Here is a 16,875-nt window from a genome sequence, read left to right as displayed (position 1 = left end):
AGCGTAAAGGGTTTTATGTCAACTGGTTCTAAATAAAACAACAAGCGTTTCGTAGTTTGTAGGGGAAATAATTCAGCCGCATGAATCTCATCCGCATCAATAAAGAATATTTAAACATACGAAGAATTGTAAATGTTAACAGTGTGTGTGGCAAGTTAACTCAAGCCCTGGAAATCCCTTGACATCCATATTCTCTTCGCAAAAATGTTCTTCTCAGCTGCAAAATGTTTATAGGTTTGAGAGCCGCTGGCTCAATCATAGACAATAACTATGTAAGAAATTTCTAAAGTAATCTTGGACGTAGACAAATACATATTTTGACAGCTGACATGTGCGCCCTTGTTTCTTGGAGTGAATGTTCCAAATATAACCTAGAAATACCAACTATTTGCTAACCAAAAATGCTTTTATGAATCTATCGATCTTAGTGTCTGTAGTAAGTTTATCGAAATATCAGTCACAGTATGTCTGAAAAAATAAGGTTAGTTCCAATTCCCGTTGTTTTTTATTTTAGTTTACTAGCATTGTTGATTATGAGTACATGCGTGTATTTTTACATTATGTTGAATTATTCCTTGAAGAAAACTGTATTGATTATTGTTTCACTTCATTCAATATAAATACTTGTTATAACTCGTTAGTCTATATTGGTAATAAACTGGATAGTAATGAGTAGTAAAGTTTTTATCCCACAAATTTTTTTTCAGATTGGATACGAAATTCGATTTGGATGGAGAATATAACCCTTCGGACTCTGAAGATGAATATTCTGATAACGAAAAACGTTTGTTAACTAAGGTCCGAAAAGGGAACAATGAAGATTCAGGCAGCGACGAAGAAGTATATGGATTTTCCGAGTCAGAGAAGGAAGATGATGTCGCCGACAGCGATATCGAAGGAAAAGGGGAATCCGGTGATGATCTTCCCGACACACGAGCGTGGGGACAAAGGAAGAAGTCTTTTTACTCTACGGATTACGTTGATGAAGATTATGGCGGTTTCGGAAAGGATGAAGAAGCAGCCACCCAGGAGGAGAAGGAAGCCAGGATATTACAAACCAGATTAGCGGAACAATTAGAAGATGACGATTTTTCTTTAGATTTTTTCACTTCTAAAGGAGAGGAAAGCAGTAAAAGGGAAAAGGATGGAGAAGTGCTCATCAAAACTGATCTCTCCCAGATGTCCAAGAGACAGAAACTGCAGCTTCTAGAGAAGGAATCCCCGGAATTCAGCGGCTTAGTTGATGACTTCAAATCAAAGATCTCTCTAGCCAGAGATACTTTACAACCTTTCCTAAATTTAGTAGCAGAAGGAAAAGTCCCTAAATGTGAAGCTACTCATTTTGCCAAAACTCAATACGATCTTATATTAAACTATTGTACCAACATAAGCTTCTATCTGTTATTGAAGACTAAAAGGATCAGTATTCAAAACCACCCCGCCATAAAGCGGCTTTATCAGTACAGACAGATGTTAAATCAAATCGAACCCATTTACGAAAATTCTATCAGACATCAGATTGAAAGAATTTTGGCAGCCGCAAGTAATGATGAAAATATTTTTATCCTTCCCGTACAAAGTAAGAAAAAGAACGCAAAGAAATTAAACCTTTTAAATAAACTGGATAAAAAACAATCCGCCAAAGCCAAGGAAGTCGGGGATAGTGGTTCTAACGATGATTCAGATGAATCTGAAGAAGAGACTAACGAATTGGAAAATACCATCGAGGAGACTGCAGGTGTAGCCGTGCAGAATGAAGAAAGCGTGCAGCAGACAGAAGGAGGAGAAAAGAGAGCCATCACATATCAGATGGCCAAGAATAAAGGACTCACTCCACACCGCAAAAAGGAGCAGAGAAATCCCAGAGTCAAGCACAGAAATAAGTACAGGAAAGCCAAGATCAGGAGGAAGGGAGCTATTCGAGAAGTTAGAACGGAGGTTTCTCGTTATGCTGGGGAAATATCTGGTATTAAATCTAATGTTAAAAAGAGTATCAAGATAAGATAATAAAACAATCGGCAATCCATGTATAAAATATTTTATTCTCGAAATAATAAAAATAACACGAATTATTTCAGTCCAATAAAAAATATTAATTTTCTTAAAGCTTTCTTTCATTCCTTTATTTTTGCCACCTATAAGAAAAAAAAACAATACAAATAACAGATTATTTATGTCACTGACAAGATGATTCAGTGTTGTAAATTAGGCTAAATAATATACATATATTTATATATTCATTAAAATAAAAAAACAAAAATACTACTTAATTAGACACCTTAAGTATGTATGTACTTAAATATTTAATAGCGATAAAATATTCAATTACTTAAGTTCGGCACTTTAACCCTTAAACTTACAGTTTTAGAACTTTATCTTTTCCTCCTGATGCTACGCAAGATCCGTCTGGTGACCAATCAACGGCGAATACAGCATCGGCATGCCCCGGAAGGTCTTGTTCCAATTTTTTTGTTTTCATATTCCAGACTAAAATCAAAATAAAAAACGTTAAGAATCACAGGCAATACAAATTAATGAATGAATTAGACCATGTACAAACTGTATAAGTCTTTAAGGGTGTCCAGTGCCTGTCTCTAAAAATTTGATACTCAAAACATCTATACATGACAAAAGGCAATTATTTATACAGTGTAAAACAAACTAAATATAAAACACTTTAGGGGAGCACTGCAATATTGTTTCGGAAGAATCTGTGCTTTTGAGGTTATTTTTTAAAAAAACTACCATATTTACAAATTAGACAAATATTTTTTCTTAAACAATGTGATGCTCAAAATAACTGAAATGGTCTCTCAACAAATTGTTTTATTTGTTCAATTTAATTGCATATTCCACAATGTTATTGCTGATTTAATGCATTTTCAAACTATGTATTTAAAAATATGTATGTATTGTATTATTAATGAACCTTTTAGTGTGGAATCAGCACTACCACTGACTAGAAGTCTAGAATCAGCTGACCACGCTATCATATACACAGCTTGTACATGTCCCCGAAGTGACGTAATAAACTTTCCATTTGCAGAATCCCATAACTTGACAGATTTGTCAAAAGATGCCGACGCAATAATTCTGAAAACAGTATTCATAAATACAATTAGAAAAAAAACATTGAATTAGAGTTTTGTAACATTGATTTATTGGAAAAACAGAATGTATTTTCACAAAAATAAATTATAGTTTTTCTTGACTGGCACTTAAAGCGAGACTAGATTGTGGATGATGTAAATGAATTGATCTAAGTAACTAAGTGTTATTTAATATTTGTATTTGAACGCTTACCGACTTTTCTATGTCTACCGGTTTTGAGACGTACCCGTCCCTTCGTCAAGACACCAATTAAGCCAACATGTAAAATCCACTATACACCTTCACCTTAGGTGTTGCACAAAAATATAAAACCAACACGACATGCATTTTAAAAAGCACATGCACTGATTAGACAAACATGCACTGATTAAATTATGAAAATATTCTATATTATTTGAGAAATAGTTGAAAAAAGGTGGAGGGGATGGAAGGAGGGGGTGAGCTTAATAGGTTTAGGGTGACCATTTTTATATCCAGTCAACAGTATTTATAATAATAGTAATAATGATAATAAATGGAGAAGAATTCTTAATGTAAATACTATATCCACAAATGTATCCTAATTTTTACCAAATAATATCAAATCTGCTTTTATACAAAAAACAATATTGGTAAATTATTGTTTAATAAAGATAAAAATAGTTTATTAAATAATTCAGGTGTTGGAACGTTGGAAGAACATCAAGTAATTTTGATATGAGGTGTCTTCACAATAATAATTTCTCCGAATTCTCAAATCACCTAACCAATTTTAATCATGACTTCAATAAAAATACAGGAGTTGAAATCTTACATACAAATAATAAAGGGTTAAAAGTAAATAATATGGAAATATTTCAAATTAGGAAAGCTTTAAAAAAGAATGTTCCTTTGATCAATAATCAAACAACCTTTCAATATAGTCTGTTATACGATGTTTCACTGTAATGGTCACTCTAAACCTATTAAGCTCACCTCCTCCCCCCATCCCCTCCACCTTTTTGAACTATTTCTCAACCAACATAGAATATTTTCATAATTTAATCAGTGCATGTGCTTATTAAAATGCATAATGGGTTGTTTTTATATTTTTGTGCAACAACTAAGGTGAAGGTGTGTAGTGGATTTTGCATGTTGGCTTAATTGGTGTCTTGACGAAGGGACGGGTACGTCTCAAAACCGGTAGACATAGAAAAGTCGGTAAGCGTTCAAATACAAATATTAAATAACATTTAGTAAAATGTTTGACCACAAAGTTAATGCTTAAAATATTAATGATCTCTAGTTACTTAATTTCCACATAACTAATGTACGTCTATTTTACAGGTATGAATAATAACTGTCGATTACACATAAATTATTTATTTTAATTCTCATGATTGTGTTCTAATATTCTAATATATAATTACAATAATCTATGAAAATCCGTTTTAATGCTGTGACTGCCTAGTTAGGGTTGTATACCCCATTCTAAGACAGTCAAATACAATATTACAATATAATATATAATATCATGCATATCACCTGTCATTTGATAAACTATATTATATTTCACTCATAATACATGTGTTAGTAATAAAGTGTGTAAATGTATAAGTGCGTCATAGAAATATTTATTTCCTAAGATATTTTTAAGACAGTCAGCACTTTATATTGATTTACCTTGTATCAGGTGAGAATCTAACATCATTGATAAGTTGTTGATGTCCCGTCATTCTAGCCAAAGGTTTCTTGTCTGTTGAAGGCAGCCATAGGAACAATGTAAAATCATCAGATCCAGAAACCAATCTCTCGACACCTTGGGAACAAACAGCTTCATATTTCTCCCGGGCGAGATCTTGTAGACTTTTTTCTAGGAAAAAAAAATAACTGAGTTAAATCCAATACCTGTGTTCAAAGATTTTGAAATATCTACTCAAAATATTGTTGAAACAATAAATTGATAAATAAAAATATACATATATTTTACATACAGAGGGGGGAGGACCCAAAAAAAACGGAAATTTCTTTCTTTTTTAATATTTTTAATCACATAAAATTTTTAATATTTTATAACACTTGGCTTAGATAAATTGTTTTGGAATTAATGCATAAGTCACTTAGCCTTTTTACCTTTGATATGATATATTATATGCATAATATTTGAGAAAAAAAAAAAAATCATACTCTAGTAGGTATACTATGTGGATAGAAATATTATCTTTTCTTTACATTTACGAATTGTAATACATAGAGCTTACAAATTTTAAGTGATTAATAAATTGGTCACAAACTTACTGTCTTCAATTTGTTTATTAGCGTCCATAATGGGATGAAAGGGTCCAATTCTAAGAACAAAGTCTGTACTCAATGCCAATGTATTAACCCAGTGGGCGTGGCCTTCTAATATCCTGCATAGCACTCCATCATCAGCTCTCCACACCCGGATAGTTCTGTCTTGTGAAGCGGAATATATAAGACCGGTGCCTCCCCATTTAATCTATAAATAGAGAATATATGAATTTGAATAAAAAAATATGGCGTGTAATATGGAGTGAATTTTGACACACACTTTGAGTATGTGGAATAACAAATTATTGATATCTGTTTGGTAACGGTTCTAACGGAACGGTTCCTACACACCCCCACACATTCTGCAACATATCGCTAAGTATTATTAACATAATTTTAGCGCATGTTCGGACCTGGTGGTGTTTGCATCCCCTTTAACTCTGCATGTAATTTATGTATTTTAGTATTTGCATGTTGGTTTTGAAACCGGTAGACATAAAACAGTCAGTAAGTGCTCATATACTAATATATACGAACATTAGTTAAAATGTTTGACCACAAAGTCAATAATGCTTTGAAAAAAACGTAAAACGTAATTTAATTTCAAAAATAAATTATGGTATTTTTGCTGTATAGGCCTTGTGTGTAATGGTCAGCGGGTTTGCCTACCATGCAAGAGGTCCCGGGTTCGATTCCAGACATGGTTGTTAAAAAATATTTATTTAAAAGGGTGTTTTTACAATAGTATATTTCATAGTCCCTGGACTGGTACCTGAAGCGTAAGTCTGATCTTCTTATCTTCATGTATTTTTTTTTATTAAGATACGCTGCTATTGGTGTACCAATGCAGTGCCCTATGCACCATTAGGTGTGGAAAGGGAATGATGAAGATGATATTTTGTTGAAACAAAATTACATAAGAAAATCTTAATGAGAAATTAAAAATACTTTTAAAAAAGAAAGTTCACTTAACAAATATTACCAACGCATGACAATATACCAAAAACTCCCTTCATCTCTTAACTAGATCTATTAGAACGATACTCAATCAAATAAAGAAAAACATTCAATCTTGTTAGTGAAAATTCTTAATGAAAGTTAGTTTTAGTTTTTTTTTATAGAAATAAAAGACGAGTGATACTAATCCACAATTTTAGGACAATCAGTGACAATAGCTACATTGCTTTTGTGACACCTTCAAGACTGGTATCTTTATTACAATCAATCTATTATTAACAATGAACCCAGTTACTTATGCCAAATTTGTGGATTTACGTATCACTTGTCTTTTATTTCCACTGTGAAAATAATCATATTAAAATTATTAATGTACTGGTATTGATTAATTATTATTTTGAAAAATATTTTTATCTCAGTGAAATTGGCACCATAATTGAAACTATGAATTCAGTTTGGTCCTATAATTGTGGAAGATAATGAATATTCACCTGTGTTACAGCCTTTGTATGCCCAGCAAGGGTAAGCAGTGTTTGGCACATGACGGTATCCCATATACGAATATCTCCATCTTTAGACGAACTTGCGATCTTTCTACAATCAGGATTACTGAGAGAAAAAAAAAATTTGAGTCTGCGATAATAATTAATTTTGAAACATAATAATATTGAGCATGTTCTAATTTTTATAGTCAAACAATTTAACTTTGAGAGAATAGATCCCGAGGCATAAAATTCAATAGATGACCGTAGAAACTCACAAGTAAAAAATCTTTCTCTGGTGTGCGAAGTGTTGTAACTGAACAATTTGAATGCATGTGGATGAAAGGGGAGCTCCTACCCAGTTGGAGATTGACAGAAGAAACAATGTTGAGATATAGTAGAATGTGTAAACGTTATACTTGAGTCACTGAGCACTGAACTGGACTACATATTGGAACTCACTGTATGTATGAACTGCACATTCTAAGTGAGGATGTTATCACTTACATATTTTCCAGTGTTCATTTTACTTCCTGATGAGATTTTGAGATCGTGTACTAATTTCATGTTACAGTTTGTTAATAGTCAATTGAATGTTTTGATAATGGGGAAATTCAGTGGTTTCTAAAATATTTTTTTTTATTCATAAATATACTATTAACTAAGAAAAAGAAATGTGTATGTATCATATAATCAGCATTATGATTTTTTTAAGTTATGCAATTTAGAAATTACTCCGCGTGTGACGTCTCAGTTCTCTTCCATTTCTCAGTCAGTTCTGCCGAATTTATTTTTATTTGTTTATTAATTTTTTTCACACTATAAATAATGATTAATAATAAAAATAATGTGACCTCACTGGCGTTACCCATGCCAAGACACTTAACAATATTTAAAAAATATATACAGAGTTGGTACGTTGATCTTCCACAACTCTATTATTATTGGTTGATTCATATGAACTAGTGACATTGTTCAAAGTAGTTGGCTTTTCTTGAAATATTTTTTTATATCTTTTTTGTACATTTTGAAGAAACTTTACTGTACAATTTAACGCTCATATTTTTACCACGCTTAAGAAAACATTGGTATTCAATTTCCCGTATAGCTGAAGTTCCTCATTGTTTCATTTCTGCATGTACTTAATACAATAGCAAGTGCTGATACTGAGAATTGATTTTTGGGTGACTCCTACATAACTTACACTAAAAAAAAAACTAGATTTTTTAAAAACACAGTATTTTAAAAGCTTTGTGCTATCCCGAATAAATATATTTAATTGAATACTTAAGACGATATCTCAACAGAGATCAGGGAAATAACAATCATAGATATTTCAACAAAGACAGAGAAAGTACCCGGGAATGTGAAAACTAAGAATTCTGACCTTTCATTACCTGGTATGAGTAATCACTTTACATATTGTGTTACTAATAAGTAGCAAAAATTTTTTTTTTTTACTGGACTTTATTTCATAGACCCTTATTAAAAAAAGGTGATATTTCCCTATTGTATTATATTATTAGGACATAAAAAGCCCTAATAAGGAAAAACAATTGTATGATTTTTAGTTTTAAAAAATTAAAGAATCAAAATAAGACTCAAATCAGTGTTTGATTTAAATATAAATATTATAATATGGAGTTCTACAAAATAAACACCAATTCAACAAATAATGTCTTATTTTTTTCAGGTAGCTATTAGTTTTGTTATTAGCATGTGAGTATTCAGTGTATCACTTGGGATATAATATCTTACTAATTATAGGTCTAGTAGGATAGCAATTAATTTCTTTAACCCATTTTTTATTTTTCCTCCATTTTAATGTATTTTTAAAATGAAAATGAGCATGTAATACGTACATGTGAAATGGTTCCCAACATAAACAAGTAATCCATTGCTTGTGTCCGATCATCGTTTTTCCCAACTGCTTTCCGGTATCGGGATCCCATAGCATCACTTGGCCCTGTTTACACGCCGAGGCCAATTTGTGGCCATCAGGTGACCAGCTGATACACAAAACCCAGTTTTTGTGACCTGCCAGATAAAAAGAAAAGTTATTACAAATATGTACTAGCAGATTTAACTAAGCCAATATATACACATGTACCTCTATATTCTATACATAATTTCGGTATACAAAATATATAACATATATGTATATAAATTCAATACAATCTTTAGGAACAACAAGTCTATCCATACTAATAAACCGGTTATTGTAAACATGCACTAGTTTGTGTATATACTCGGAGTGTGACACATGCTGAAAAATAAAGCAGTACATTTGATTACTGTCTTACCTTCACACGTAAAGTGAGGAGTTTGAGTATTTAAATCCCAAAAGCGAACTGTTGTATCTCCTGATCCACTAGCCAGGTGTTTTCCACAAGGACTGAAGTTCACAGATATAACAGCCTCTGCATGCCCAGGGAGGGAACTGGAAACAGTGCAAATGATCATCATTATCATCATCTATCCTTTTTAGATCCCTAAGAGATATATAAATAAATGGCTGAAGAAAGTTAAGTGAGTCCTCTTTTGAAAATATTAATGCAGTGATTCATAATCTCTTATTTCTTTTCCATTTTCCTTTTCATCCAATATTTCGTATAATAATCAGTGACATGTGTAATTCTAAGTTGGTATTAGTCCTGATGATGAGGTAGTAAACCTCAAACCGGTCGATGAATAACACTTAATTAAAGTGGTTTGTAAAAAAGTCATAAACAAAAAAGTGTAAAATGTCATAATCACTACCACTGGTGTATAAATACACGTTATTCCTACACTAACTACATCTAAGATACGGCAAACCATGATTTCGTAGCCATAGCTATGACACTGGTTGTCAGTGTTATTATTTATGATTCTGAAAAATGTACTCAAAACTTAAAGCAATTATCTACTTATTCAATGAATTGGATTATATTTATTTACTGCTCTGTTTATCATAGTTGCAGGGTAATTAAAACATTTTCATTTAGTTGTTTCTCTATAAAGTGTTCACGATAAAGGTCTGTTAGAGAATAAATGCAATTACCCACAAATTGAAATGCCTTGTAGCACGTCCATTTAATTGTACGTCAATGTTTACCACAAAGTACATAATTGATATTAAAGTATTTAATGTCGGGCTTACTGAGAATTGAACCCGGAATCTCAAACATGATAGACAAGCATGCATTAAACTTTGAGGCGCACAAATATGAGCTAACCGGGTGGTACCGATTTATCACATTATTAAATACTAATTGTGAAGACTGATAACAAACCCCCTTTACAGTAATATCCACTATATAAAACCAAACCATTTTTCTTATTTGAAGATTAGGCAATGAAACTTCTTGTTTGAAAACTACACACTTGCTTGAGTGAATGCTATAAAATAATTCAAACTTTACAAGACTGTTTTCTTCTTCAATCAGACATTAACTCTTTTAACCAATGGTGTAACGTCAATAGATTAGAATTAGAAAACAACCAATTTCCTTCGAGTACCTAATAGAAAACTCCAAAATTTATGTAGTTGAGTCCATCAGAGATTTAGGAGTTGTTTTGGACTATAAACTGACATACAACAAGCATATAGATAATAAAGTAAATAAATCACTGAAATTACTTGGCTTCATTAACAGAATATCCCCTGATTTTACTAATGTCAGCACTATCAAAACCCTTTATTGCTGAACTGTTCGCCCTCTTCTATAATATGCCTCTGTGGTCTAGTCTCCATTCTATGTGAATCTAAATCGCATTGCATCAGTCCAACGTCGCTTGCTTAAAAAAATAGCGTGGATGCTTGAACTAGAGAGAGGTAACTATTCATATGCTGATATGCTGAGAAACAGTGAAATACTGTTCATCAATCAGCATAATGGCCTTAATTCTCCAATGACCTGTCTTTGTCGTATCGTTAATTCAAGACAAGATCTGGACTTTTTTGGTTTAAGTTTACGATTTAAAGGAGCACCAAATAAATAGTCCAGATCTTGTCTTGATGTCCCTTATGTTTGTTAACGCTTCTTTTATTTTTTTCATGTTTTTAATTATTCTTATATTGTAACATTAATACCCTATGAATTGTATAAATGGACAATGTCCGTTAATAAATAAATAAAAAATGACCAGGAAAAAATTTAGAATTTACCTTGTACATCTCGTAACGGGTCGAACTCTGAACACAGCTTGTTGCTGATATATTATATCAACAATTTGTTCAGAATTTATTTGTCCAATATCCAAACTGCTCTCTAATGTGGATGTTATTTCATTTTCATTGACAAAAAATAAGAAGGGATTAATTTCTTCCTGAAAGAACGCATTTATAATCAGAGTATAAAACTATTAAGTCCTTTTTATTATATTGAATCCATTTAACGGCCAACTCACCTGTTCTAAAAGAGCATTACAAATTAATTGCAGTTGATCCCTGGTTATTTTCAGAGGTAAGTCTAAAGGATGTCCGATTTCTTCTCCGGTGTCTGACTTGAAACGCGCTTGAATTGTTTGCGGGACATCTCCACTTTCATCCATTTTAAATTAGCGTAATTAAGGTTGAATTAATAATTTGAATAGAATTTGTCAATTTTTAACCTGAAAATTATTGACAGATCGACGAGCTCTGCAATATCACAATACTTCAAAACTCACGTGGAACAAACATTATAAATTAAAATCTATGGTGTAACTAGCTGTCAAATATTTATGGCTTCGTAGTGTTCACATTAACGGGTAGTATCTCATTTTGGTTTAAGTACTGGTTGATTGAATTATTTTCGGGAAAGTTTTTATTGACGTTTAAGTTCTGTTAGCAACACTTGGTGAAAACTATGGTGATTTCGGTGAATGTTCTACGTGTTCGTTTGTTTTTTTAAAGCCTGACAGTTTTCCGATGTTTTAATTTATGTAATTAAGAAAATGAACAAGTTACTGACAACCTTGTTTGCCGTATTTTTGGCATTAGCTCATTGTGACGAGCACAATCATTCGTACAAAAATGAAGAGCAGGTAGTGCTCTGGATGAACACAGTCGGCCCGTACCATAATCGGCAAGAAACGTACGCATATTTCTCTCTACCTTTCTGCGCGGGGGCCAAGGAAAGCATCGGACATTACCATGAGACCCTGTCCGAAGCTCTTCAGGGTGTCGAATTGGAATTCAGCGGGATCGATATAACTTATAAGGTTGACGTTTCTGCCCAAAATTACTGTGCCATCGAATTGAACGAGCAGACATACAAAGCCTTCGTTTACGCCGTAAAGAATCACTACTGGTATCAAATGTACATAGACGACTTGCCGATATGGGGAATAGTCGGAGAAGCCGACGGAAATAACCACTATATTTGGTCGCACAAAAAGTTCGACATAGGGTACAACGGCGACAGGATCGTGGAGGTTAACTTGACCGCGGAGAACAAAGTGAGGCTCGCTTCGGACGCTAAGTTCCCCCTGACGTACGAAGTCAACTGGAAGAAGAGCGACATCAAGTTCGAGGACCGCTTCGACAAGTACCTCGACCCCAACTTCTTCCAGCATCGCATTCACTGGTTCAGCATATTCAACAGCTTCATGATGGTCATCTTCCTCGTGGGGCTGGTCTCTATGATCCTCATGAGGACTCTCCGCAAGGACTACGCGCGCTACTCCAAGGACGAGGACCTGGACGACTTGGAGAGGGACTTGGGGGACGAGTACGGCTGGAAGCAAGTCCACGGGGACGTGTTCCGTCCGGTGCCGCACCTCGCCCTGTTCTCCGCCCTCGTGGGCTCGGGGTACCAGCTCACCACCGTCACCGTCAGCGTCATCATCTTCACTATCTTCGGGGAGCTGTACACGGAGCGCGGCTCCCTCCTGTCCACCTCCATCTTCATCTACGCCGCCACGTCGGCCGTGAACGGCTACTTCGGGGGCTCGCTGTATGCCCGCATGGGGGGTAAGGTGTGGATCCGCCAGATGCTGCTGTCGGCCTTCATGCTGCCCGTCATGGTGTGCGGGACGGCCTTCTTCATAAACTTCATCGCCATGTACTACCACGCGTCCCGCGCCATCCCCATCGGTACCATGATAGCCGTGACCTGCATCTGCATATTCGTGATCCTCCCCCTGACGCTGGTGGGCACGGTGCTGGGCAGGAACTTGGCCGGTCAGCCCGACTTCCCTTGCCGGATCAACGCAGTCCCGAGGCCCATCCCAGAGAAGAAATGGTTCATGGAGCCCGCAGTAATCATCATGTTGGGAGGGATTTTACCGTTCGGATCTATTTTTATCGAAATGTATTTTATCTTCACTTCCTTCTGGGCTTACAAGATTTACTACGTGTACGGGTTCATGCTGCTAGTGTTTGTCATCTTGATGATTGTAACGGTATGCGTGACTATCGTCTGCACATACTTCCTGCTGAATGCCGAGGACTACCGCTGGCAGTGGACGAGTTTCCTGGCGGCCGGCAGTACAGCGTCCTACGTCTATCTGTACTCCTTCTACTACTTCCTGTTCAAGACCAAGATGTATGGCCTGTTCCAGACAGCTTTCTACTTCGGCTACATGGCTCTCTTCAGCGCTGGACTGGGAGTCATGTGTGGGACGGTGGGTTATGTGGGAACGAGCTTGTTTGTTAGAAAAATATATTCCACCGTCAAAATTGACTAAAGACTCAAGATATATGCAGTGTGAAGAGTACTTTGTAATATTAAAAAAATCATGCGAACTTTACTTAAATGTGAGTTAGCTCTAAATAAATAAGTGCGTAATATTCCTTATTTATGAGATTTTTCAAGTATTCCTAAACAGCTGACTGATGTCACTAGGTTTAGTACTCTCGATTCTCGATAACAAAATGCATTTGGGAGCTTTTGTAAATATATTTTCTATGTAGGAAATAATAATTATAAATAACAATGTAATAAATAATGTATTTATCTCTTTTCTACATAAATAATTAAAGAATGACTCGGTTATTCCACTAAACCAGAAGAAATCCGATGAAAATAATTTATCAGCATGATAATGTATGAAATAAATTAGTATTTAGGATATATGTTCATACTTTAAACAAGCATACTTAATATATCGGAATAATTAAGTCTTAAATAAATGGAAATGTATTTATTACTCAATTTTCTTAAGGCGAGTTGACTTTTAACTTATTGTTATACAATTTGTTTTCTCACAGATGACAACTCGAGTATTATTCTCATGCCATAACTTCATTAACATCACATTTTAATTCATATTCAACATTTTCTTTACCTTGTATCTGGAATGAGGATTGTACATACTTAAGTGAAAAAAAATTGTATGTATTTTAGTATCAATATACCTATTGATATTTTGTGATGCGTTTTTTGAACTGCAACATGTATTTATAATTTGTCCAATAGTAAACTGTCTATTTCAAATAATCTAGATTTTAAACTTTTTTTTGTTAAAATATGCAACTAAAACAAACTAAAAACAATTCAACATCAGATTGCAATATTTTCGGAACTAGTCAATGGCATTTATTTTTGTATACTTGCCAAAAATTGCGTACATTTTCAATGCCCATTATTTGATGTGAATATAAAGTTTTCCAATTCATTAGATATTATTTTCTGATCTCTAGTGAAATATTTCCTGAGAATATAATAACGCCAGTGTAGTGTACGAAGTGATTTCAACTTGTTACTAATTAGAATGTACATATTTTTCAAATAAATGTTTTTACTTTACATAGAATTTTTATTACAAATTTGAATTTTCTTTTTAGTACAGATTTCCCAATTCGGTCCAAAATACAGACTCAAGTGACATTAATTTAAACAAAACAAAAGTTGTATTTGAAATGCAAAATTATCATTTGAATAAACCAAAAAAATAAATTATTTGGTAAACACATAAAATATTTATATACTGCAAGGATTATTAGTCCACTCGTTTATCGCGATGCTCACATACGTCTGTGAGCACCTGTGACAGCACTACTATGCGGTGCTCACAGTATAAGTGAGTAATTTATTATCAGAAAGGTTCGTTTAAGCTAATAAATAAAATATGTCAATTTTCGAAGCAGAGAAAGGGTTAGTGGATTTCCATTGCTGTTAGATTTTAATGATAATCAGGCATGGAACTAACTACTATTTGTAGCAATAAAAGAAGCACATTTAGATCATGTTTCAGCAATAAATAAATTCACATAAATATTCATAATAAATGTTGACGACATTACAACAAATGTAGGTTATCAGTAAAAATAATGTATGCAATTTTTGCACTTCATTTTTAATTGTTACAGCACATTAATGCGGGAAAGAAATGGCCATGTTATTATGAGTGTTTGAATGATGTGGCACTGTTTATGTAATGTATTTTATCCATTAAAGGAGCGGTTCCTAAAAGGTGTTCCATGGAGGGGTCACAGGGGTTCTGAGAGTTAAGGTGTATTGCTGTAGACAGGCAACTGTAACAGGCAGTCGACACCTACAAAATTTCATTCTTCACATTAAATATGTGCAGTAAATTTTTAAATTAAAAATACAGACTTTCTTTTCAAGTCGAACATTACAACATGCAAATAATAAGGCTTCTTAAAAGTATCATTTTTGTCAATTTACTTTTTTATTGTTGAGATGAGGTTACGCTGAAAAAAGGTAGATTAGGGTTCCTAAAAAAATTGGGAATATGCTGCATTAGAGTGTACTTTCAAACCGTTTTAGCGCATTATTAAATTAAATGTAGCAAATATGATTTTCTCCTAACTCAAGTGGCTCCGCTTTTATCAAAGCGTAAACTTTCAATCTTTCTCACTTCTTTATAATATTTTTCACAACCCTTGCAGGTATCCTATTTTTCACACAGAAAACTAAATTTTACTTTGTGGATAAAATTGATCATAAAAGTTGATTTTCCATTTTATCCCCGATATTGTGAGAAAAAGAAAACTACATGTCTGACTGATTTTGCCAAACCAATTTTTTTCAAATATTATATTATCAGAGTATTAGAATGTAATTTTTCAAAATTATTTATCATATTTGTACACCATATGTCAGAGTATGGCAGGTTTTCAGACTAGGCGCTTTTATGGGTTTTCGGGTAGTCCTAGTTATCAAAAAAGCAAAATAATAGGGACACACTAATGGTAAATATCTAAAAAAAATGGCCTAGTTCTATAATCCAGGGAGAAAATACTATAGTATGAAGAAAAGTCAGCATTGAAAAAGGTTGAATACCACTGCTTTATTAAGTTAATATGTGCAAATTTATCTCCCCATTAAAAAACATCTGTTATTTTGAATTAATTAGGTTATTCATATATGTATCTTTTAGTTTACTTTTTTGTATAAATTTTTGACTGACTCTTCTTTTTAACAGTCTGTTTTTCGGTTGGTTAAAAGATATTGCTTTAAGCAATAAGTCCGGCAAAGAACTCATTCTTTGTACTTGCAGATTTAATTTATTTTGTATTTTAATTTGTACAACTCGTTGGTTCGCCTGAGGCTTGAGAGTGCATCGGTGATATGGAATCCGCACGAAGCGAGATACTCCCTCATGTTGGAGAGGGTTCAGAAAAAAATTCTGAGGTATCTCTACATGAGGGAGTATGGTAGTTATCCGTGGCTCTATCCCACTGGGTTCCTTTTGGGTATGCTTGGGACCAATAGTTTGCAAATTAGAAGGGATGGGTCTTCACTGACCCATTTTTTCAGACTGTTAAGGGGTTTCATCGATAACTCGGCCATTTTAGAGAGTATCAATTTTTATGTTCCTGATGGCTATCTCTGACAGCGTCAGCACAGACTGTTTTACCTCCCGGTTTCCAGAACCAACCTGCTTCTGGTCATGCCGATTGGAAGAGCAGTCAAGCAGCTGAACATTATCACTTACGAGATCGACATCTTTCACATTAGTGAAACTATGTTTAAGAGGCAAATACTCTTGCTATTAGAGAGTATTATATCTTAATAATGTCGAACCATTGCTCAAGAGTTCTCGGTTTGATATATAGTTCCAATTTAACGTCTTAAATCATTTGTTATTTGTTATGTTACTTTGTGAATAAATAATTTGAACTTTTAGAATTTGTAAAATA

At 33.8% G+C, this 16,875-nt stretch overlaps 3 protein-coding genes across 3 annotated transcripts; 2 read left to right on the top strand and 1 right to left on the bottom strand.

The window, feature by feature from the left end:
• The first annotated feature begins 290 nt into the window (after positions 1–290).
• Positions 291–2,106, top strand: Sas10 (UTP3 small subunit processome component Sas10). Its single transcript, XM_088225768.1, has 2 exons — positions 291–481; positions 708–2,106. Exons 1-2 carry the CDS (start codon positions 465–467, stop codon positions 2,005–2,007), a joined length of 1,317 nt encoding a protein of 438 aa, XP_088081894.1. The 5' UTR covers positions 291–464; the 3' UTR covers positions 2,008–2,106.
• Positions 2,023–11,460, bottom strand: Nle (notchless protein homolog 1). Its single transcript, XM_088225767.1, has 10 exons — positions 11,193–11,460; positions 10,951–11,111; positions 9,104–9,240; positions 8,663–8,837; positions 6,810–6,927; positions 5,368–5,569; positions 4,753–4,942; positions 2,930–3,093; positions 2,361–2,487; positions 2,023–2,135 (listed from the first exon to the last, which is right to left on the bottom strand). Exons 1-10 carry the CDS (start codon positions 11,334–11,336, stop codon positions 2,123–2,125), a joined length of 1,431 nt encoding a protein of 476 aa, XP_088081893.1. The 5' UTR covers positions 11,337–11,460; the 3' UTR covers positions 2,023–2,122.
• A 152-nt stretch (positions 11,461–11,612) lies between these two features.
• On the top strand, positions 11,613–14,515 carry TM9SF3 (transmembrane 9 superfamily protein member 3). The gene has a single exon (XM_088225766.1). The coding sequence runs from the start codon at positions 11,721–11,723 to the stop codon at positions 13,452–13,454; it is 1,734 nt and encodes a 577-aa protein (XP_088081892.1). The 5' UTR covers positions 11,613–11,720; the 3' UTR covers positions 13,455–14,515.
• The last annotated feature ends 2,360 nt before the right edge of the window (positions 14,516–16,875 follow it).

The sequence above is a fragment of the Micrasema longulum genome, unplaced genomic scaffold (assembly GCF_059751315.1).
Source record: "Micrasema longulum isolate JH-2025_06_02 unplaced genomic scaffold, ASM5975131v1 h1tg000384l, whole genome shotgun sequence".
Classification (NCBI taxonomy): Eukaryota; Metazoa; Arthropoda; class Insecta; order Trichoptera; family Brachycentridae; genus Micrasema; species Micrasema longulum.
This window is presented reverse-complemented; position numbering and strand designations above follow the sequence as displayed.